The sequence below is a fragment of the Nerophis ophidion genome, linkage group LG17 (assembly GCF_033978795.1).
Source record: "Nerophis ophidion isolate RoL-2023_Sa linkage group LG17, RoL_Noph_v1.0, whole genome shotgun sequence".
Taxonomy (NCBI): Eukaryota; Metazoa; Chordata; class Actinopteri; order Syngnathiformes; family Syngnathidae; genus Nerophis; species Nerophis ophidion.
This window is the reverse complement of record NC_084627.1, coordinates 4,357,192-4,382,369: the sequence shown is the minus strand read 5'-3', so window position 1 is coordinate 4,382,369 and position 25,178 is coordinate 4,357,192. Positions and strand designations below refer to the sequence as shown.

At 38.0% G+C, this 25,178-nt stretch overlaps 1 protein-coding gene and 2 long non-coding RNA genes across 4 annotated transcripts in view; 2 read left to right on the top strand and 1 right to left on the bottom strand.

Annotated features, from left to right (window-relative positions):
- Positions 1-1,473: 1,473 nt before the first annotated feature.
- Positions 1,474-25,178, bottom strand: LOC133535826 (uncharacterized). 2 transcript variants are annotated; one of them, XR_009802335.1, is made up of 2 exons: positions 20,606-25,178; positions 1,474-2,160 (listed from the first exon to the last, which is right to left on the bottom strand). It is a non-coding gene; the product is annotated as an uncharacterized LOC133535826 (long non-coding RNA). The 2 variants fall into 2 exon arrangements; XR_009802336.1 differs by having other exon boundaries at positions 21,061-25,178.
- On the top strand, positions 19,534-21,574 carry LOC133535825 (uncharacterized). Its single transcript, XR_009802334.1, has 3 exons — positions 19,534-20,451; positions 20,692-20,761; positions 20,827-21,574. It is a non-coding gene; the product is annotated as an uncharacterized LOC133535825 (long non-coding RNA).
- setd1ba (SET domain containing 1B, histone lysine methyltransferase a) overlaps positions 23,613-25,178 on the top strand; it is a 31,222-nt gene continuing 29,656 nt past the window's right edge. The window contains 4 exon segments of the mRNA XM_061875785.1: positions 23,613-24,243; positions 24,488-24,522; positions 24,524-24,640; positions 24,797-24,895. Of these exon segments, the coding sequence (XP_061731769.1) occupies positions 24,183-24,243; positions 24,488-24,522; positions 24,524-24,640; positions 24,797-24,895 (312 nt within the window). The 5' untranslated portion in view covers positions 23,613-24,182.

The following is a 25,178-nucleotide window of genomic DNA, read 5'->3' as shown; positions in this document are numbered from 1 at the left end:
CAGAGGGGTTAGTGCGTCTGCCTCACAATAAGAAGTTTCTGCAGTCCTTGGTTCAAATCCAGGCTCGGGATCTTTCTGTGTGGAGTTTGCATGTTCTCCCCATGAATGCGTGGGTTCCCTCCGGGTACTCTGGCTTCCTCCCACTTCCAAAGACATGCACCTGGGGATAGGTTGATTGGCAACACTAAATTGGACCTAGTGTGTGATTGTGAGTGTGAATGTTGTCTGTCTATCTGTGTTGGCCCTGCGATGAGGTGGCGACTTGTCCAGGGTAGCTGAGATAGGCTCCAGCACCCCCTGCGACCCCAAAAGGGAATAAGCGGTAGAAAATGGATGGATGGATATATATATATATATATATATATATATATATATATATATATATATATATATATATATATATATATATATATATATATACTGGGATGAGATGGCGACTTGTCCAGTGTGTACGCCACCTTACACCCGATTGTAGCTGAGATAGGCTCCAGCGCCCCCCGCAACCCGAAGGGAATAAGCGGTGGTAAACGGATGGATGGACATATATATATATATATATATATATATAAACATGTACACGCATAGACAGGTGTCCAAAACGTTAACCACCATGTTGCTACAATAAAAAACAATCATAGAAAAATATAAAAGGTTGTACTGTTTTTATAATATATATATATATATATATATATATATATATATATATATACACATACATATATTTATATATTCCTCGCGCATTAATTGACTGAAAGAGCGCGCACTTGCCGCTAATGATGTCATGTTATCGATGGGAAAATGCATTTTACAACAATATGATTTGACTGAGCGGCTAGGAGACACAACAGGTAACAACTGTAAAATGGATTAGAAAGGACATATTTAAAAAAATACAAATGAAAAAGAAAACAAAATACTTATTTTATTTTTTTTAACTTGGCACCCCCCAAACTACGGCTCGTGGGCCGGATATGGCCCGCCAACGTCCAAAATCCGGCCCGCGGGCCACAGTTTGGGGACCCCTCATTTAGAGGCCGGTGCATTGTTAAGCAAGTCTTTCAACATATCTTATATAAGTACCACATATAACAAAACCCAATGTGACAAAAAGGAACAGGGAAACTCTTTTTACCATGTCATTACATACATGTTCTACATAAATACATTTGAATTCAGTTTTTAGTACAAACTAAAGTGGATGACAAAATTTACTCAATTATTCAATTGTTGCTATGATCCTGGGAAATTCCGAGTACTGTATGCAAACCTGCTACTTTTAGCGATGTACTGTATATATTTGAAGATAAATGTGCTTAAACCCCTCACTGATAGTTCCAACACAAATGAAACAAAAGTGTCTTCATCCGGACATTGTGATCCTGATAACATACAAACAAAAGTATCAAGTTTTTTTGTTTGGGAGTTGTATTTTTGGCAAGCTGTCTCTTTAAGAAAAACACACAAAACCAGTCATTCCTTTTGCTTATTTATGCTTTATTGAATGTTTATTTCGAACACGCATACAGTTAAAATACATGTATTCATTTCTCTTTACATGTTTGAAAAAGAGTAGGAAGAATCAACGCTTATTTGATCCTACACTTTTTCCAATTAATAGCAAGTACCAAGATATGTTTACTTTCTGTTCTCGTGTTGTAACACAAATTAAATCAATGAGTTAAAAATGGAACTTTTACCTTAGATCAGTGGTTCTTAACCTGGGTTCGATCGAACCCTAGGGGTTCGGTGAGTCGGGCTCAGGGGTTCGGCGGAGGTCAAGACACACCCGACTCATCGTGTAAATGTCAGTTTCAAACACTGGCGACATCTATTAATCAGACGAAAAAGCAAGGAACCATGCAGGAACAAAGTTCAATTTAGCTCATGAGGAGAACGCATAGAGGTGCACACTTAGTCACAGTCTCGCCCTATGCTCTAAGGTTCAGCTCCCGCGTCCCTCTATTTATTCAGAAGTTCCAGTCAACATCACGGAGGCCGCCTCTAAAAAGGAGTGGTCACATATATTATGCAAAGCAGGTCCAGTTCACACAATATATGACGGAATGTGCTAGGGGCCTTGTGATTTCCTTGTTTCGGCTTCGTCTGCGTGCTGTCATCTCATTTTAGTTGAGGTCCTTGAAGTCCTCGGCTGTTAGCGGGCTAAAACAAATACAACATCCGCGGCGGAAGCCACCCCTCAGACAAGAAGTTTTGTCCTTGCACAGATAGAATAAATGCAGCTTGAGAACAATAGCTAATAACTATGGCAACGGACTTTAAGCATACCAAAGTTGTGTGATAATATATGTACATGGTTATTCTAACAGTAAAAAAAATATTTTCCTGGTGGGGTTCGGTACCTCCAACAATGTTAAAAACCACTGGTAAGTTATAATACATATTCATTTGGGAGTGTTAAGAGGATTTAGTGAAATAATGGCGTTAACAGTGAGGTACTAACAAGTAAACTAATACAAAGGTAGGTGCCAAAATAAATGTATTACAATTACACCAATTAGGCTGTTAGGTAAAAGTGACATTTGACACTGATTAACACTTTACATACATACAAACAAAAGTGGAAAGGTATTTTTTTTTTGGTAGTTGTGCTGAAATTATTTTTGGCAAGCTGTCTCTTTAAGAGAAACACACAAAACCGGTCATTCCTTTTTCTTATTTTTGCTTTATTGAATGTTTATTTCAAACATGCATACAGTTAAATCACATGTATTGAATTCTCTTTACATGTTCGACAAGGAGTAGGAAGAATCAACGCTTATTTAATCCTAGCCTTTTTCCAAATTCATAGCAACTACCAAGACATGTGTTTACATTCTGTTCTCATTTTGTAACAGAATTTAAATCAATTAGTTAAAAATGCAACAGTTATCTTAGATAATAGGTGAGTAATAATACATATTTTTTTAGGGGTGTTAAGGGGATTTGGTGAAATAATGGCGTCAACAAGTAAACTAATATGAAGGTAGGTGCCAAAATAAATGTATTCTAATTACACCAAGTAGGCTGTTAGGTAAAACTGACATTTGACACTGATTAACACTTTCCATACAAAGTTAAAACTAAGTAGGCTGTGAGGTAAAAGTGACATTTGACACCGATCAACACTTTCCATACAATGTTAAAACTAAGTAGGCTGTGAAGTAAAAGTGACATTTGACACTGATTAACACTTTCCATACAACGTTAAAACTAAGTAGGCTGTGAGGTAAAAGTGACATTTGACACCGATCAACACTTTCCATACAAAGTTAAAACTAAGTAGGCTGTGAAGTAAAAGTGACATTTGACACTGATTAACACTTTCCATACAATGTTAAAACTAAGTAGACTGTGAGGTAAAAGTGACATTTGACACTGATTAACACTTTCGATACAACATTAAAACTAAGTAGGCTGTGAGGTAAAAGTGACATTTGACACTGATTAACACTTTCCCTACAACGTTAAAACTAAGTAGGCAGTGAGGTAAAAGTGACATTTGACACCGATTAACACTTTCCATACAAAGTTAAAACTAAGTAGGCTGTGAGGTAAAAGTGACATTTGACACTGATTAACACTTTCCATACAACGTTAAAACTAAGTAGGCTGTGAGGTAAAAGTGACATTTGACACCGATCAACACTTTCCATACAACGTTAAAACTAAGTAGGCTGTGAGGTAAAAGTGACATTTGACACCGATTAACACTTTCCATACAATGTTAAAACTAAGTAGGCTGTGAGGTAAAAGTGACATTTGACACCGATCAACACTTTCCATACAAAGTTAAAACTAAGTAGGCTGTAAGGTAAAAGTGACATTTGACACCGATTAACACTTTCCATACAATGTTAAAACCAAGTAGGCTGTGAGGTAAAAGTGACATTTGACACCGATTAACACTTTCCATACAATGTTAAAACTAAGTAGGCTGTGAGGTAAAAGTGACATTTGACACCGATTAACACTTTCCACACAACGTTAGAACTAGTAGTGGGTTTAATAAAATCATGCATACATACATAAAGGTGTCAATATGAAAATATATTACATTAAAACATGCACTAAAATAATGTAATAGATTAAAAAGGAATACAGTACCATCAGTAAAGGGTTCTTCAAAGCAGCTGTAAATAAAGGCTGATTAACTACAAATTTACAGGCAAACATTCACTACAGACGAACATATCGGTATTTTTTGACAGTAATCCGTCATTAAACAGAAACGAGAACAGCATTTGTGTCTAATCGCCAACAAAGTAGCTTTTGTTCGCCATGCACGCAGCCTAGTCCGCTGAGGAACATTCCAGAATGTCAGCAAAGCAGCAACACTAATGGGCGTTTTTTTCAAGGCCCCTACACACACACACACATGGACGGCTTCGATTTAAACCACTTTTTGGTGCGTGTGACAAAATGTTCACCATGGATGCACACGCTTCCTTGCAGTTGTGTGTCCGTGACATGTGGGGGGGGGAGGGTTTACCCAGCTAAGAGGAGTGACGGCATCGTGATCTGCTAATGGAGGAATGCTCGCCTCGGGCGGACAAAAATAAACACGACTGACTGGAAAAGCAGGCCTTGACACCGGTGTTGTGCCGAATATGCACCCCCCGCCGTAGAATGCACCTCCTGGCGGGAGCGCGCTTACGTCACTCGTCTCGAAAAGTATCTAAACTCGGCTCGGATATCGTCTCTTTCGGCATAAAAAAGTACATAAAGTGAAATAATCCAAGTTTTCCTTACTTGTGGATGGATTAAAAATTGGGAGCCTTTAATGATTTCGCCGTCATTCATTATTTCATCTTGTTATGTACTTTTTTTTACATGGTGAAATAATCTAAATTTTCCTTACTTGTGGATGGATTAAAAATTCTGAGCCTTTAATGATTTCGCCGTCATTCATTATTTCACCTTATGTACTTTTTTTACATGGTGAAATAATCCAAGTTTTCCCTACTTGTGGATGGATTAAAAATTGTGAGCCTTTAATGATTTCGCCTTCATTGAAGTGGCTGAAATCGCCTTCTTTCGGCATAACAAAAGTACATAACAAGGTGAAATAATCCAAGTTTTCCTTACTTGTGGATGGATTAAAAATTGTGAGCCTTTAATGATTTCGCCTTCATTGAAGTGGCTGAAATCGCCCTCTTTCGGCATAAAAAAAGTACATAACACGGTGAAATAATCCAAGTTTTCCTTACTTGTGGATGGATTAAAAATTGTGAGCCTTTAATGATTTCGCCGTCATTGAAGTGGCTGAAATCGCCCTCTTTCGGCATAAAAAAAGTACATAACAAGGTGAAATAATCCAAGTTTTCCTTACTTGTGGATGGATTAAAAATTGTGAGCTTTTAATGATTTCGCCTTCATTGAAGTGGCTGAAATCGCCCTCTTTGGGCATAAAAAAAGTACATAAAAAGGTGAAATAATCCAAGTTTTCCTTACTTGTGGATGGATTAAAAATTGGGAGCCTTTAATGATTTCGCCGTCATTCATTATTTCACCTTGTTATGTACTTTTTTTGTGCCGAAAGAGGGCGATTTCAGCCACTTCAATGACGGCGAAATCATTAAAGGCTCACAATTTTTAATCCATCCACAAGTAAGGAAAACTTGGATTATTCCACCTTGTTATGTACTTTTTTATGCCAAAAGAGGCGATTTAGATGCTTTTCGAGACGAGCGACGTAAGCGCGCTCCCGCCCGGAGGTGCATTCTACGGCGGGGGTGCATAATTCGGCACAACACCGGCCTTTAAAAAGGTGTGTCACAACAACAAAAAAGACGCACTTAAAAAGCAAATATTTTCTATCTTTAACTATTTTAAAACATACGGTTTCTTTCGCCTCTAGCAACCTTTGGCACGCAAAGTAATTTCTTCTTTCTTTCTTTCTTTCTTAGTTTATTTCGAACATGACATACCTACAACATTATACATCAGGCAATTTCATATAATTTCACAATAAATCACGTCCGAAAAGGAGTAGGAAGAAGCAAATCTTATTTAATCCTACGCCTTTCCCACGTCAGAGCGTTCAAAAATATATACATTCATTCACGGACCTTCTTTACAGCAAAATGACATCCGTCAATGAGTAACCGTATGTTTTAAAATAGTTAAAAGACAGAAAATATTTGCTTTTTAAGTGCGTCTTTTTTTTTTTATGACACACCTTTTTAAAGGTCGGTGTTGGGCCGAATTATGCACCCCCTGGCGGGAGCGCGCTTACGTCACTCGTCTCGAAAAGTATCTAAACTCGGCTCGGAAATCGCCTTTCGGCATAAAAAAAGTACATAACAAGGTGAAATAATCCAAGTTTTCCTTACTTGTGGATGGATTAAAAATTGGGAGCCTTTAATGATTTCGCCGTCATTCATTATTTCACCTTGTTATGTACTTTTTTTTACATGGTGAAATAATTCAAGTTTTCCTTACTTGTGGATGGATTAAAAATTGTGAGCTTTTAATGATTTCGCCTTCATTGAAGTGGCTGAAATCGCCCTCTTTCGGCATAAAAAAAGTACATAACAAGGTGAAATAATCCAAGTTTTCCGTACTTGTGGATGGATTAAAAATTGGGAGCCTTTAATGATTTCGCCGTCATTCATTATTTCATTTTATGTACTTTTTATACATGGTGAAATAATCCAAGTTTTCCTTACTTGTGGATGGATTAAAAATTGTGAGCTTTTAATGATTTCGCCTTCATTGAAGTGGCTGAAATCGCCCCCTTTCGGCATAAAAAAAGTACATACCAAGGTGAAATAATCCAAGTTTTCCTTACTTGTGGATGGATTAAAAATTGGGAGCCTTTAATGATTTCGCCGCCATTCATTATTTCATCTTGTTATGTACTTTTTTTTACACGGTGAAATAATCCAAGTTTTCCTTACTTGTGGATGGATTAAAAATTCTGAGCCTTTAATGATTTCGCCTTCATTGAAGTGGCTGAAATCGCCCTCTTTCGGCATAAAAAAAGTACATAAAAAGGTGAAATAATCCAAGTTTTCCTTACTTCTGGATGGATTAAAAATTGGGAGCCTTTAATGATTTCGTCGTCATTCATTATTTCATTTTATGTACTTTTTTTACATGGTGAAATAATCCAAGTTTTCCTTACTTGTGGATGGATTAAAAATTGTGAGCTTTTAATGATTTCGCCTTCGTTGAAGTGGCTGAAATCGCCCTCTTTCGGCATAAAAAAAGTACATAACAAGGTGAAATAATCCAAGTTTTCCTTACTTGTGGATGGATTAAAAATTGTGAGCCTTTAATGATTTCGCCGTCATTCATTATTTCACCTTGTTATGTACTTTTTTTACATGGTGAAATAATCCAAGTTTTCCTTACTTGTGGATGGATTAAAAATTGTGAGCCTTTAATGATTTCGCCTTCATTGAAGTGGCTGAAATCGCCTTCTTTCGGCATAAAAAAAGTACATAACAAGGTGAAATAATCCAAGTTTTCCTTACTTGTGGATGGATTAAAAATTGTGAGCTTTTAATGATTTCGCCTTCATTGAAGTGGCTGAAATCGCCCTCTTTCGGCATAAAAAAAGTACATAACAAGGTGAAATAATCCAAGTTTTCCTTACTTGTGGATGGATTAAAAATTGTGAGCCTTTAATGATTTCGCCGTCATTCATTATTTCACCTTGTTATGTACTTTTTTTATGCCGAAAGAGGGCGATTTCAGCCACTTCAATGACGGCGAAATCATTAAAGGCTCGCAATTTTTAATCCATCCACAAGTAAGGAAAACTTGGATTATTTCACCTTTTCATGTACTTTTTTATGCCAAAAGAGGCGATTTAGATACTTTTCGAGACGAGCGACGTAAGCGCGCTCCCGCCCGGAGGTGCATTCTACGGCGGGGGTGCATAATTCGGCACAACACCGGCCTTTAAAAAGGTGTGTCACAACAAAAAAAAAGACGCACTTAAAAAGCAAATATTTTCCCTTTAACTATTTTAAAACATACGGTTTCTTTCGCCTCTAGCAACCTTTGGCACGCAAAGTAATTTCTTCTTTCTTTCTTAGTTTATTTCGAACATGACATACCTACAACATTATACATCAGGCAATTTCATATCCTTTCACAATACATCACGTCCGAAAAGGAGTAGGAAGAAGCAAATCTTTTTTAATCCTACGCCTTTCCCACGTCAGAGCGTTCAAAAATATATACATTCATTCACTGACCTTCTTTACAGCAAAATGACATCCGTCAATGAGTAACCGTATGTTTTAAAATAGTTAAAGACAGAAAATATTTGCTTTTTAAGTGCGTCTTTTTTTTTTTATGACACACCTTTTTAAAGGTCGGTGTTGTGCCGAACTATGCACCTCCTGGCGGGAGCGCGCTTACGTCACTCGTCTCGAAAAGTATCTAAACTCGGCTCGGAAATCGCCTTTCGGCATGAAAAAGTACATAACAAGGTGAAATAATCCAAGTTTTCCTTACTTGTGGATGGATTAAAAATTGTGAGCCTTTAATGATTTCGTCGTCATTCATTATTTCATCTTGTTATGTACTTTTTTTTACATGGTGAAATAATCCAAGTTTTCCTTACTTGTGGATGGATTAAAAATTGTGAGCTTTTAATGATTTCGCCTTCATTGGTGAAATCGCCCTCTTTCGGCATAAAAAAAGTACATAACAAGGTGAAATAATCCAAGTTTTCCTTACTTGTGGATGGATTAAAAATTGGGAGCCTTTAATGATTTCGCCGTCATTCATTATTTCACCTTATGTACTTTTTTTACATGGTGAAATAATCCAAGTTTTCCTTACTTGTGGATGGATTAAAAATTGTGAGCCTTTAATGATTTTGCCGTCATTGAAGTGGCTGAAATCGCCCTCTTTCGGCATAAAAAAAGTACATAACAAGGTGAAATAATCCAAGTTTTCCTTACTTGTGGATGGATTAAAAATTGTGAGCTTTTAATGATTTCGCCGTCATTGAAGTGGCTGAAATCGCCCTCTTTCGGCATAAAAAAAGTACATAACAAGGTGAAATAATCCAAGTTTTCCTTACTTGTGGATGGATTAAAAATTGTGAGCTTTTAATGATTTCGCCGTCATTGAAGTGGCTGAAATCGCCCTCTTTCGGCATAAAAAAAAGTACATAACAAGGTGAAATAATCCAAGTTTTCCTTATTTGTGGATGGATTAAAAATTGGGAGCCTTTAATGATTTCGCCGTCATTCATTATTTCACCTTGTTATGTACTTTTTTTTACAAGGTGAAATAATCCAAGTTTTCTTTACTTGTGGATGGATTAAAAATTGTGAGCTTTTAATGATTTCGCCGTCATTGAGATGGCTGAAATCGCCCTCTTTCGGCATAAATAAAGTACATAACAAAGTGAAATAATCCAAGTTTTCCTTACTTGTGGATGGATTAAAAATTCTGAGCCTTTATGATTTTGCCGTCATTCATTATTTCACCTTATGTACTTTTTTTACATGGTGAAATAATCCAAGTTTTCCTTACTTGTGGATGGATTAAAAATTCTGAGCCTTTAATGATTTCGCCGTCATTCATTATTTCACCTTTTCATGTACTTTTTTATGCCGAAAGAGGCGATTTAGATACTTTTCGAGACAAGCGACGTAAGCGCGCTCCCGCCCGGAGGTGCATTCTACGGCGGGGGTGCATAATTCGGCACAACACCGGCCTTTAAAAAGGCGTGTCACAAAAAAAAAAAAAAAGACGCACTTCAAAAGCAAATATTTTCTATCTTTAACTATTTTAAAACATACAGTTTCTTTCGCCTCTAGCAACCTTTGGCACGCAAAGTAATTTCTTCTTTCTGTCTTAGTTTATTTCGAACATTACATACTTACAACATTATACATCAGGCAATTTCATATCCTTTCACAATACATCACGTCCGAAAAGGAGTAGGAAGAAGCAAAGCTTTTTTAATCCTACGCCTTTCCCACGTCAGAGCGTTCAAAAATATATACATTCATTCACTGACCTTCTTTACAGCAAAATGACATCCGTCAATGAGTAACCGTATGTTTTAAAATAGTTAAAGACAGAAAATATTTGCTTTTTAAGTGCGTCTTTTTTTTTTTATGACACACCTTTTTAAAGGTCGGTGTTGTGCCGAATTATGCACCTCCTGGCGGGAGCGCGCTTACGTCACTCGTCTCGAAAAGTATCTAAACTCGGCTCGGAAATCGCCTTTCGGCATAAAAAAAGTACATAACAAGGTGAAATAATCCAAGTTTTCCTTACTTGTGGATGGATTAAAAATTGGGAGCCTTTAATGATTTCGCCGTCATTCATTATTTCATTTTATGTACTTTTTTTACATGGTGAAATAATCCAAGTTTTCCTTACTTGTGGATGGATTAAAAATTGGGAGCTTTTAATGATTTCGCCTTCATTGAAGTGACTGAAATCGCCCTCTTTCGGCATAAAAAAAGTACATAAAAAGGTGAAATAATCCAAGTTTTCCTTACTTGTGGATGGATTAAAAATTCTGAGGCTTTAATGATTTCGCCGTCATTCATTATTTCACCTTATGTACTTTTTTTACATGGTGAAATAATCCAAGTTTTCCTTACCTGTGGATGGATTAAAAATTCTGAGCCTTTAATGATTTCGCCTTCATTGAAGAGGCTGAAATCGCCCTCTTTCGGCATAAAAAAAGTACATAACAAGGTGAAATAATCCAAATTTTCCTTACTTGTGGATGGATTAAAAATTGGGAGCCTTTAATGATTTCGCTGTCATTCATTATTTCACCTTGTTATGTACTTTTTTTATGCCGAAAGAGGGCGATTTCAGCCAATTGAGTGACGGAAAAATCATTAAAGGCTCACAATTTTTAATCCATCCACAAGTAAGGAAAACTTGGATTATTCCACCTGGTTATGTACTATTTTATGCCAAAAGAGGCGATTTAGATACTTTTCGAGACAAGCGACGTAAGCGCGCTCCCGCCAGAAGGTGCATTCTACGGCGGGGGTGCATAATTCGGCACAACACCGGCCTTTAAAAAGGTGTGTCACAAAAAAAAAAAAAAGACGCACTTAAAAAGCAAATATTTTCTATCTTTAACTATTTTAAAACATACGGTTTCTTTCGCCTCTAGCAACCTTTGGCACGCAAAGTAATTTCTTCTTTCTGTCTTAGTTTATTTCGAACATGACATACCTACAACATTATACATCAGGCAATTTCCTATCCTTTCACAATACATCACGTCCGAAAAGGAGTAGGAAGAAGCAAATCTTATTTAATCCTACGCCTTTCCCACGTCAGAGCGTTCAAAAATATATACATTCATTCACTGACCTTCTTTACAGCAAAATGACATCCGTCAATGAGTAACCGTATGTTTTAAAATAGTTAAAGACAGACAATATTTGCTTTTTAAGTGCGTCTTTTTCTTTTTATGACACACCTTTTTAAAGGTCGGTGTTGTGCCGAATTATGCACCACCTGGCGGGAGCGCGCTTACGTCACTCGTCTCGAAAAGTATCTAAACTCGGCTCGGAAATCGCCTTTCGGCATGAAAAAGTACATAACAAGGTGAAATAATCCAAGTTTTCCTTACTTGTGGATGGATTAAAAATTGTGAGCCTTTAATGATTTCGTCGTCATTCATTATTTCACCTTGTTATGTACTTTTTTTTACATGGTGAAATAATCCAAGTTTTCCTTACTTGTGGATGGATTAAAAATTGTGAGCTTTTAATAATTTCGCCTTCATTGGTGAAATCGCCCTCTTTCGGCATAAAAAAAGTACATAACAAGGTGAAATAATCCAAGTTTTCCTTACTTGTGGATGGATTAAAAATTGTGAGCCTTTAATGATTTCGCCGTCACTCATTATTTCATCTTGTTATGTACTTTTTTTACATGGTGAAATAATCCAAGTTTTCCTTACTTGTGGATGGATTAAAAATTGTGAGCTTTTAATGATTTCGCCTTCATTGAAGTGGCTGAAATCGCCCTCTTTCGGCATAAAAAAAGTACATAACAAGTTGAAATAATCCAAGTTTTCCTTACTTGTGGATGGATTAAAAATTCTGAGCCTTTATGATTTTGCCGTCATTCATTATTTCACCTTGTTATGTACTTTTTTTTATGCCGAAAGAGGGCGATTTCAGCCACTTCAATGACGGCGAAATCATTAAAGGCTCACAATTTTTAATCCATCCACAAGTAAGGAAAACTTGGATTATTTCACCTTTTCATGTACTTTTTTATGCCAAAAGAGGCGATTTAGATACTTTTCGAGACGAGCGACGTAAGCATTCTACGGCGGGGGTGCATAATTCGGCACAACACCGGCCTTTAAAAAGGTGTGTCACAACAAAAAAAAAGACGCACTTAAAAAGCAAATATTTTCTATCTTTAACTATTTTAAAACATACAGTTTCTTTCGCCTCTAGCAACCTTTGGCACGCAAAGTAATTTCTTCTTTCTTTCTTAGTTTATTTCGAACATGACATACCCACAACATTATACATCAGGCAATTTCATATCATTTCACAATACATCACGTCCGAAAAGGAGTAGGAAGAAGCAAATCTTATTTAATCCTACGCCTTTCCCACGTCAGAGCGTTCAAAAATATATACATTCATTCACTGACCTTCTTTACAGCAAAATGACATCCGTCAATGAGTAACCGTATGTTTTAAAATAGTTAAAGACAGAAAATATTTGCTTTTTAAGTGCGTCTTTTTCTTTTTTATGACACACCTTTTTAAAGGTCGGTGTTGTGCCGAATTATGCACCACCTGGCGGGAGCGCGCTTACGTCACTCGTCTCGAAAAGTATCTAAACTCGGCTCAGAAATCGCCTTTCGGCATAAAAAAGTACATAACAAGGTGAAATAATCCAAGTTTTCCTTACTTGTGGATGGATTAAAAATTCTGAGCCTTTAATGATTTCGTCGTCATTCATTATTTCACCTTGTTATGTACTTTTTTTACATGGTGAAATAATCCAAGTTTTCCCTACTTGTGGATGGATTAAAAATTGTGAGCCTTTAATGATTTCGTCGTCATTCATTATTTCACCTTGTTATGTACTTTTTTTACATGGTGAAATAATCCAAGTTTTCCTTACTTGTGGATGGATTAAAAATTCTGAGCCTTTAATGATTTCGCCGTCATTCATTATTTCACCTTGTTATGTACTTTTTTTACATGGTGAAATAATCCAAGTTTTCCTTACTTGTGGATGGATTAAAAATTGTGAGCCTTTAATGATTTCGCCGTCATTAAAGTGGCTGAAATCGCCCTCTTTCGGCATAAAAAAAGTACATAACAAGGTGAAATAATCCAAGTTTTCTTTACTTGTGGATGGATTAAAAATTCTGAGCCGTCATGATTTCGCCGTCGTTCATTATTTCACTTTGTTATGTACTTTTTTTATGCCGAAAGAGGGCGATTTCAGCCAATTGAGTGACGGAAAAATCATTAAAGGCTCACAATTTTTAATCCATCCACAAGTAAGGAAAACTTGGATTATTCCACCTTGTTATGTACTTTTTTATGCCAAAAGAGGCGATTTAGATACTTTTCGAGACGAGCGACGTAAGCGCGCTCCCGCCCGGAGGTGCATTCTACGGCGGGGGTGCATAATTCGGCACAACACCGGCCTTTAAAAAGGTGTGTCACGAAAAAAAAAAAAGACACACTTAAAAAGCAAATATTTTTATCTTTAACTATTTTAAAATATACGGTTTCTTTCGCCTCTAGCAACCTTTGGCACGCAAAGTAATTTCTTCTTTCTTTCTTAGTTTATTTCGAACATGACATACCTACAACATTATACATCAGGCAATTTCATATAATTTCACAATACATCACGTCCGAAAAGGAGTAGGAAGAAGCAAATCTTATTTAATCCTACACCTTTCCCACGTCAGAGCGTTCAAAAATATATACATTCTTTCACTGACCTTCTTTACGGCAAAATGACATCCGTCAATGAGTAACCGTATGTTTTAAAATAGTTAAAGACAGAAAATATTTGCTTTTTAAGTGCGTCTTTTTCTTTTTTATGACACACCTTTTTAAAGGTCGGTGTTGTGCCGAATTATGCACCCCCTGGCGGGAGCGCGCTTACGTCACTCGTCTCGAAAAGTATCTAAACTCGGCTCGGAAATCGCCTTTCGGCATAAAAAAGTACATAACAAGGTGAAATAATCCAAGTTTTCCTTACTTGTGGATGGATTAAAAATTCTGAGCCTTTAATGATTTCGCCGTCATTCATTATTTCACCTTGTTATGTACTTTTTTTTACATGGTGAAATAATCCAAGTTTTCCCTACTTGTGGATGGATTAAAAAGTGTGAGCCTTTAATTATTTCGCCTTCATTGAAGTGGCTGAAATCGCCCTCTTTCGGCATAAAAAAAGTACATAACAAGGTGAAATAATCCAAGTTTTCCTTACTTGTGGATGGATTAAAAATTGGGAGCCTTTAATGATTTCGCCGTCATTCATTATTTCACCTTATGTACTTTTTTGTGCCGAAAGAGGGCGATTTCAGCCACTTCAATGACGGCGAAATCATTAAAGGCTCGCAATTTTTAATCCATCCACAAGTAAGGAAAACTTGGATTATTCTACCTTGTTATGTACTATTTTATGCCGAAAAGAGGCGATTTCCGAGCTGAGTTCAGATACTTTTCGAGACGAGCGACGTAAGCGCGCTCCCGCCCGGAGGTGCATTCTACGGCGGGGGTGCATAATTCGGCACAACACCGGCCTTTAAAAAGGCGTGTCACAAAAAAAAAAAAAAGACGCACTCAAAAAGCAAATATTTTCTATCTTTAACTATTTTAAAACATACAGTTTCTTTCGCCTCTAGCAACCTTTGGCACGCAAAGTAATTTCTTCTTTCTTTCTTAGTTTATTTCGAACATGACATACCTACAACATTATACATCAGGCAATTTCATATAATTTCACAATACATCACGTCCGAAAAGGAGTAGGAAGAAGCAAATCTTATTTAATCCTACGCCTTTCCCACGTCAGAGCGTTCAAAAATAAATACATTCATTCAATGACCTTCTTTACAGCAAAATGACATCCGTCAATGAGTAACCGTATGTTTTAAAATAGTTAAAGACAGAAAATATTTGCTTTTTAAGTGCGTCTTTTTTTTTTTATGACACACCTTTTTAAAGGTCGGTGTTGTGCCGAATTATGCACTCCCTGGCGGGAGCGCGCTTACGTCACTCGTCTCGAAAAGTATCTAAACTCGGCTCGGAAATCGTCTCTTTCGGCATAAAAAAGGACATAAAGTGAAATAATCCAAGTTTTCCTTACTTGTGGATGGATTAAAAATTGGGAGCCTTTAATGATTTCGCCGTCATTCATTATTTCACCTTGTTATGTACTTTTTTTTACATGGTGAAATAATCCAAGTTTTCCTTACTTGTGGATGGATTAAAAATTGTGAGCTTTTAATGATTTCGCCTTCATTGAAGTGGCTGAAATCGCCTTCTTTCGGCATAAAAAAAGTACATAACAAGGTGAAATAATCCAAGTTTTCCTTACTTGTGGATGGATTAAAAATTGGGAGCCTTTAATGATTTCGCCGTTATTCAGTATTTCACCTTGTTATGTACTTTTTTTTACATGGTGAAATAATCTAAATTTTCCTTACTTGTGGATGGATTAAAAATTCTGAGCCTTTAATGATTTCGCCGTCATTCATTATTTCACCTTATGTACTTTTTTTACATGGTGAAATAATCCAAGTTTTCCTTACTTGTGGATGGATTAAAAATTCTGAGCCTTTAATGATTTCGCCGTCATTCATTATTTCACCTTATGTACTTTTTTTACATGGTGAAATAATCCAAGTTTTCCCTACTTGTGGATGGATTAAAAATTGTGAGCCTTTAATGATTTCGCCTTCATTGAAGTGGCTGAAATCGCCCTCTTTCGGCATAAAAAAAGTACATAAGGTGAAATAATCCAAGTTTTCCTTACTTGTGGATGGATTAAAAATTGTGAGCCTTTAATGATTTCGCCTTCATTGAAGTGGCTGAAATCGCCCTCTTTCGGCATAAAAAAAGTACATAAGGTGAAATAATCCAAGTTTTCCTTATTTGTGGATGGATTAAAAATTCTGAGCCTTTAATGATTTCGCCGTCATTCATTATTTCACCTTGTTATGTACTTTTTTTATGCCGAAAGAAGGCGATATCAGCACTTTCAATGACGGCGAAATCATTAAAGGCTCGCAATTTTTAATCCATCCACAAGTAAGGAAAACTTGGATTATTCCACCTTGTTATGTACTATTTTATGCCGAAAGGCGATTTCCGAGCCGAGTTTAGATACTTTTCGAGACGAGCGACGTAAGCATTCTACGGCGGGGGTGCATAATTCGGCACAACACCGGCCTTTAAAAAGGTGTGTCACAAAAAAAAAAAAAAGACGCACTTAAAAAGCAAATATTTTCTATCTTTAACTATTTTAAAACATACGGTTTCTTTCGCCTCTAGCAACCTTTGGCACGCAAAGTAATTTCTTCTTTCTTTCTTTGTTTATTTCAAACACGACATACCTACAACATTATAAATCAGGCAATTTCATATCATTTCACAATACATCACGTCCGAAAAGGAGTAGGAAGAAGCAAAGCTTATTTAATCCTACGCCTTTCCCACGTCAGAGCGTTCAAAAATATATACATTCTTTCACTGACCTTCTTTACAGCAAAATGACATCCGTCAATGAGTAACCGTATGTTTTAAAATAGTTAAAGACAGAAAATATTTGCTTTTTAAGTGCGTCTTTTTTTTTTTTATGACACACCTTTTTAAAGGTCGGTGTTGTGCCGAATTATGCACCTCCTGGCGGGAGCGCGCTTACGTCACTCGTCTCGAAAAGTATCTAAACTCGGCTCGGAAATCGCCTTTCGGCATAAAAAAGTACATAACAATGTGAAATAATCCAAGTTTTCCTTACTTGTGGATGGATTAAAAATTGGGAGCCTTTAATGATTTCGCCGTCATTCATTATTTCACCTTGTTATGTACTTTTTTTACATGGTGAAATAATCCAAGTTTTCCTTACTTGTGGATGGATTAAAAATTGTGAGCTTTTAATGATTTCGCCTTCATTGAAGTGGCTGAAATCGCCCTCTTTCGGCATAAAAAAAGTACATAACAAGGTGAAATAATCCAAGTTTTCCTTACTTGTGGATGGATTAAAAATTGGGAGCCTTTAATGATTTCGCCGTCATTCATTATTTCACCTTATGTACTTTTTTGTGCCGAAAGAGGGCGATTTCAGCCACTTCAATGACGGCGAAATCATTAAAGGCTCGCAATTTTTAATCCATCCACAAGTAAGGAAAACTTGGATTATTCTACCTTGTTATGTACTATTTTATGCCGAAAAGAGGCGATTTCCGAGCTGAGTTCAGATACTTTTCGAGACGAGCGACGTAAGCGCGCTCCCGCCCGGAGGTGCATTCTACGGCGGGGGTGCATAATTCGGCACAACACCGGCCTTTAAAAAGGCGTGTCACAAAAAAAAAAAAAAGACGCACTCAAAAAGCAAATATTTTCTATCTTTAACTATTTTAAAACATACAGTTTCTTTCGCCTCTAGCAACCTTTGGCACGCAAAGTAATTTCTTCTTTCTTTCTTAGTTTATTTCGAACATGACATACCTACAACATTATACATCAGGCAATTTCATATCCTTTCACAATACATCACGTCCGAAAAGGAGTAGGAAGAAGCAAATCTTATTTAATCCTACGCCTTTCCCACGTCAGAGCGTTCAAAAATAAATACATTCATTCAATGACCTTCTTTACAGCAAAATGACATCCGTCAATGAGTAACCGTATGTTTTAAAATAGTTAAAGACAGAAAATATTTGCTTTTTAAGTGCGTCTTTTTTTTTTTATGACACACCTTTTTAAAGGTCGGTGTTGTGCCGAATTATGCACCCCCTGGCGGGAGCGCGCTTACGTCACTCGTCTCGAAAAGTATCTAAACTCGGCTCGGAAATCGTCTCTTTCGGCATAAAAAAGGACATAAAGTGAAATAATCCAAGTTTTCCTTACTTGTGGATGGATTAAAAATTGTGAGCCTTTAATGATTTCGCCTTCATTGAAGTGGCGGAAATCGCCCTCTTTCGGCATAAAAAAAGTACATAACAAGGTGAAATAATCCAAGTTTTCCTTACTTGTGGATGGATTAAAAATTCTGAGCCTTTAATGATTTCGCCTTCATTGAAGTGGCTGAAATCGCCTTCTTTCGGCATAAAAAAAGTACATAACAAGGTGAAATAATCCAAGTTTTCCTTACTTGTGGATGGATTAAAAATTGTGAGCTTTTAATGATTTCGCCTTCATTGAAGTGGCTGAAATCGCCCTCTTTTGGCATAAAAAAAGTACATAACAAGGTGAAATAATCCAAGTTTTCCTTACTTGTGGATGGATTAAAAATTGTGAGCTTTTAATGATTTCGCCGTCATTGAAGAGGCTGAAATCGCCCTCTTTCGGCATAAAAAAAGTACATAACAAGGTGAAATAATCCAAGTTTTCCTTACTTGTGGATGGATTAAAAATTCTGAGCCTTTAATGATTTCGCCGTCATTCATTATTTCACCTTGTTATGTACTTTTTTCATGCCGAAAGAGGGCGATTTCAGCCACTTCAATGACGGCGAAATCATTAAAAGCTCACAATTTTTAATCCATCCACAAGTAAGGAAAACTTGGATTATTCCACCTTGTTATGTACTTTTTTATGCCGAATGAGGTGATTTCCGAGCCGAGTTCAGATACTTTTCGAGACGAGCGACGTAAGCACGCTCCCGCCCGGAGGTGCATTCTACGGCGGGGGTGCATAATTCGGCACAACACCGGCCTTTAAAAAGGTGTGTCACAAAAAAAAAAAAAAAGACGCACATAAAAAGCAAATATTTTCCATCTTTAACTATTTTAAAACATACGATTTCTTACGCCTCTAGCAACCTTTGGCACGCAAAGTAATTTCTTCTTTCTTTCTTAGTTTATTTCGAACATGACATACCTACAACATTATACATCAGGCAATTTCCTATCATTTCACAATACATCACGTCCGAAAAGGAGTAGGAAGAAGCAAATCTTATTTAATCCTACGCCTTTCCCACGTCAGAGCGTTCAAAAATATATACATTCATTCACGGACCTTCTTTACGGCAAAATGACATCCGTCAATGAGTAACCGAATGTTTTAAAATAGTTAAAGACGGAAAATATTTGCTTTTTAAGTGCGTCTTTTTCTTTTTTATGACAAACCTTTTTAAAGGTCGGTGTTGTGCCGAATTACGTCACTCGCTTGCGTCACTCGTCTCGAAAAGTATCTAAACTCTCGCCTCTTTCGGCATAAAAATGTAGTAATGAATGACGGCAAAATCATATACATATACATATATATATATAGATACATCTCTTATTTCTATCTTTTTTTACTATTTATATTACTAAATTGTATATGCACCTTAGGGGATTTGCTCCAATTTTGTTGTTCTTTGAACCCGTTCACTGCAATGACAATAAAACTATATTCCATATACTGTACATTCATTCACTGACCTTCTTTACAGCAAAATGACATCCATGAATGAGTAACACAACAGTTTTGTAATATGTTATTAATTAAATCAGTCATTATTAACATACTGAGATGAAGAAAATCTTATTTTCAATAAGGTTGAAAGTGTTTCTCAAAATTCTTCTTTGTACTTTGTAAGCACTATTAATTTAAACAGCCTCTTAAACTGGATCATATCAGTACAATGTTTAATTTACCTAATCCATCCCATAATTTAACTCCACATACTGATAGAATTTCCCCGTCAACAAGGTCGCTCTGTGTACACTTCCCCATGACCTTATATGGCAATGTGAAGGGAGTGCTGCCATGGCAACCCCCGCCAGATCTCGGATTACCGCCTTCGCCTTTGGGAGAGTGAACCCCATTCGTCGCCATCTTTGTTTTCTTCCTTCCACATTATGGCATCGATTCTTCCGTCAATTCAACCCGCAAAATGTACGTCCGTCCCGGATATGGTCACGCCACTGTCGCCTGGGTGTTAAAACGCCTCGCTTTGAGTGTGGAAACTTCGAGAATGAAGAGTTTCCCCCTCCCCCCCACCCCTCGTTGTCGTCGAATGAGAGCAAGAGAGAAAGAGAGAGAGAGAGAGAAAGAAGACCTCACCCAGTTATGGCGCAGCAACACTTATTTGAAGCTCTGTCTTTTGTGTGTGTGACGAGAAGCCATTTTGAAAGCCTGCAGAACTCTCTTAAACAAAAAAAAAACAGTCAACAACTAATGGCTTTTGGACAAAACGTGGAGGGGAAGCAGTGAATAGTACCAAGATTTCTCCCCCAAATCCCTTAAAACTCACATTTAAAGGCTTGGATTACATATTTTGAATTATGTAAGTTAACATTGCAATATCAATTAAGATGTTTAAATGTATAAATGTAATCACAATTGACAAGTGTGTCCTCTATTAAAATGCCTGCATATACAGTACAGATAAAGACAAGTGAATGGTAAAGTGTAATAATAATTTAAAAAAAAAAAGTTACCTTGGCAAATAAGGTTTCCTTGTGGTTTTAAATGGTGAATCTTAGTGAGAATGGTCGATGTTAGTTGACTGTTATCCTGTCTTCAGGGGGGAGAGAGAGAAGCTTTGCATATTGCCCCAAAAACAGATGATGGTGGTTGAAGATGCCGACTGAGAGGTAATGGAAAATCACTAATGATTGTCATCTTTTGTGCAAATAATTGATTCCTTTTCTTTTTGCAGGATGACCTCCCCAATCTCTTATTAATGGCATTATTAGAGGATCCCAAAGATGGAAGATGGAATACTGTCCCCTATGCATTTTAAGGCCTGTTTTACTGCATTTCACCCAAGTGCTGAGGTAAATATTTGGCTATAGTCCCTTTTTTATTTTTGGCTTTGGAAGGTTTCTACTTCTGCATGGAACCCACCCCACACCCCCCACCAGTTAGACAGGTTTGGGAAATTAAATCTGACCTTGAAGGGAGTTCACGTCGACTACAATTTGGTTCTTTATAAATGGCAACCCAAATCCGGCACCCAGAGCTGTTCTCTCTGGAAAAATCCATCAGCTTTCTATGGGAGAAAAATGTTCAAAAAGCCATTATTCAAAGCATCAAATGCAAGGGAATATAAGGAGAGTATTTTCAAATGATGACAGGCCACCAATAAATGTTGTATTTATAAGAACAATTAATATATTTTTTCTTTAAAAAAGGACATATGGCGTAGCTTAGTTGATACATTGACAAAACAAGTTTAATAAACATGCTGCAAATATTATAGAAGAGTTGGACTTACTCATTGCTACTCATACAAGGCCCATAGGTGTAAAACTGACTTACATTTAAACATACAACTGTGGTTTTTTTTTACCCTCACTTCCTCAAAAGAGCTGTTTATTCACATTTTTAATTTTTTTCACACCCTCTCTATTCAAATAATATTGTATATGAGTGTGCCCGTGACCAAGTTAGGACAAAGATGGATTCCAGGCAGAGGAAAAAAGGCTCAAAATGTCACAGGGTAATTACATCCAGCACATTTTCTCTCTTCCTTCTTCTCAAATCCTTTTCAAAGGAGCAATCATAAGGCTTATCATAGTCCGTGAGAGGTTGAGGAAATCAAGTGTAAGATCCCTTTTTTTTTTTGTGAGACAAAGGAAACCCAGCTAGGCCTATGAAGTCCCCATGTTTCTAAGCAGGAAAATGGCTGCCGGGAGCTTTCAGGGCCCCCCTCTCTCTCTGCTCTGTTGAAGGACTCCTGAGCCTTGCCTCTAATAGCAGACTGCTCCTCTGCTGCCGCCTTCTGATTGGCTACGCCAGCCTGCCACTGTTAACCAGCCAATGGCCCGAGCACTGCAAAAAGAAAACAGCAGGCAATGTCAAAAAGAAAGGGAAAAAAACAGTGTTTGTCCAAAATGAAAATAATAATAAAAAAATTATGCGATGAGGTGGCGACTTGTCCAGGGTGTGCACCGCCTTCCGCCCCCACTGTTAACCAGCCAATGGCCCGAGCACTGCAAAAAGAAAACAGCAGGCAATGTCAAAAAGAAAGGGAAAAAAACAGTGTTTGTCCAAAATGAAAATAATAATAAAAAAATTTTAAAAAAACTGCGATGAGGTGGCAACTTGTCCAGGGTGTGCACCGCCTTCCGCCCCCACTGTTAACCAGCCAATTGCCCGAGCACTGCAAAAAGAAAACAGCAGGCAATGTCAAAAAGAAAGGGGAAAAAACAGTGTTCGCTAAAAATAAAAAATAATAATTATAAAAAAACTGCGATGAGGTGGCGACTTGTCCAGGGTGTGCACCGCCTTCCGCCCCCACTGTTAACCAGCCAAATGCCCGAGCACTGCAAAAAGAAAACAGCAGGCAATGTCAAAAAGAAAGGGGAAAAAACAGTGTTCGTCCAAAATAAAAATAATAATTATAAAAAAACTGCGATGAGGTGGCGACTTGTCCAGAGTGTACACCCCCTTCCGCTTCCACTGTTAACCAGCCAATTGCCCGAGCACTGCAAAAAGAAAACAGCAGGCAATGTCAGAAAGAAAGGGGAAAAAACAGTGTCCAAAATGAAAATAATTTAAAAAAAAAATTTTAATTCTGAAAAAAACTGCGATGAGCGGGGACTTGTCCAGGTTGTACCCCGCCTTCCGCCCCCACTGTTAACCAGCCAAATTGCCCGAGCACTGCAAAAAGAAAACAGCAGGCAATGTCAAAAAGAAAGAGAAAAAAAACTGTGTTTGTCCAAAATAAAAATAATAATAAAAAAATATATATTAAAGAAAACTGCCATGGAGTGGCGACTTGTCCAGGGTGTACACCGCCTTCCGCCCCCCACTGTTAACCAGCCATTTGCCCGAGCACTGAAAAAAGAAACAGCAGGCAATGTCAAAAAGAAAGAGAAAAAAAACAGTGTTCGTCCAAAATAAAAATAACAATAAAAAAATAAATAAAAATTATTTAAAAAACTGCGATGATGTGGCGACTTGTCCAGGGTGTACACCGCCTTCCATCCCCACTGTTAACCAGCCATTTGCCCGAGCACTGAAAAAAGAAAACAGCAGGCAATGTCAAAAAGAAAGAGAAAAAAAAACAGTGTTTGTCCAAAATAAAAATAATAATAAAAAAATATATATTAAAGAAAACTGCCATGGTTGTGGCGACTTGTCCAGGGTGTACGCCGCCTTCCGCCCCTACTGTTAACCAGCCAATTGCCCGAGCACTGCAAAAAGAAAAACAGCAGGCAATGTCAAAAAGAAAGGGAAAAAAACGGTGTTTGTCCAAAATAAAAATAACAATAAAAAAATATATACTTATAAAAAAACTGCGATGAGGTGATGAATTGTCCATGGTGTACACTGCCTTCCGCCCTATTGTAGCTGAGATAGGCACCAGCGCCCACCGCAACCCCAAAGGGAATAAGCGGTAGGAAATGGATGGATGGAATTAAAAAAAAAAAATATATATATATATATATATATATATAATAAATATCAGAACGACGTCAGATGACGTTAGTTTGGCTCTTTGAAGCTATGATCTATGGAGAGGAGGCACTATTATGTATTTCTTTACGTGAAATTATAAAGGTGCCAGCTGAAGTATTGACATATATTCCTCCGTCGCCGTTCTTTTCACTAATGTGTCGCCGAATTGCAGCACAATGCATTTGTTTGTCAGTTAGGTACACGCGAGTGGCAGATTCGACACGCTCCACCGTCGAGCGGTTAAAACGACACATTTTTTTTTCTTCTAAAAAAATCAGCCGTATGTGTTTTTAGTGCCAAGGATATTTTAACGCAAATAATTGTGTGTTTTTTTTAACTGGAGAAAATGCGACCAGGCAGGGGCCGAGGAAGTTTGTGGCGAAAGTGCGATTTGGCGTTCGGCACTGGCGAAGCCTAGCAGTGTATTGTGGGAGAGACAGAAGCTACACACACATACATACACACACACATACACACAATATGTGCTGGCTCTCGCCGAAAAGGCAGGCGCTATTCCTCAAGATAAATCATGTAATCTGAACGGCGGAAAAGGGCGAAAGCGATTCCTTAATCGATTCCAGACTGAAATCCCCCTCGATCGGACCAGCCATGTCCAAGCCGGGGGAGCGAAACAAATTGCACGAAGACCATGGCAGAAAGCAGAGTTCAAGTAAGCTTTCCCCCCTTCTCTTCTCTCTCTCTCTCTCTCTCTCCGTCCAATTGTCCGTCGTGATGGCGTTGCATTGTCGCTGAAAGTCATGCACGTTTGCGTGGAAGTGTCGAGGACACGGGGTGGTGGTGGTGGTGGTGGTTACGGGACCGTGTTGAGTTAGCGCTGCTTCACGTTAGCTTGCTTTCGCCCCCCGCCGCCGCCGCCGCCGCTTTTGCTTGATCCCTCCGCCTGTCCCTTCCAGCGCTGGCCAACGGCACCGACAGTCACCCGGTGTGCGGGCTCGGCGGAGAAGCGGAGTCACCAGTGGAGAAGTTACAAGTTGATCATCGACCCGGCGCTCAGGAAGGGATCGCACAAGCTCTACCGCTACGATGGACACACGTTCAGCATGCCCGTAAGTGCAATCCGAGTCGGCGACCTCCATTATGGGGCTACAGTGTGTCCGGATCGTGTTGTGATGCCACCGTGACCCGAGCCTCCTTGCTGCTTTTATTGTTTACGCGAGTAATAGATGACAGCACATGTGTGCATGCCTTGCCTCCTTCCACAGAACCCGGGGATGCCACCGGTGGACATTGTACGAGACCCCAGAATCGGACGTTTGTGGACAAAGTACAAAGAAACCGACCTACCGGTGCCCAAATTTAAGGTATCTTAACAGCAAGTGTGTGTGGAGGGAGGGAGAAAATGAAGGGGTCTTTAAGTTTCAGACACACCCCCTTTATGCATCTTCAGGAATTCCTAGGAAGCTGTTCTGCATGTTTAGTCCAGGAGGGTTTTCAAAGTGAGGATATAACATGGGGCCTCACAATACGAAGGTCCTGGGTAGGTCTGGGCGATATTGCCTTTTTTTAAAGGCCTACTGAAACCCACTACTACTGACCATGCAGTCTGATAGTTTATATATCAATGACGAAATATTAACATTGCAA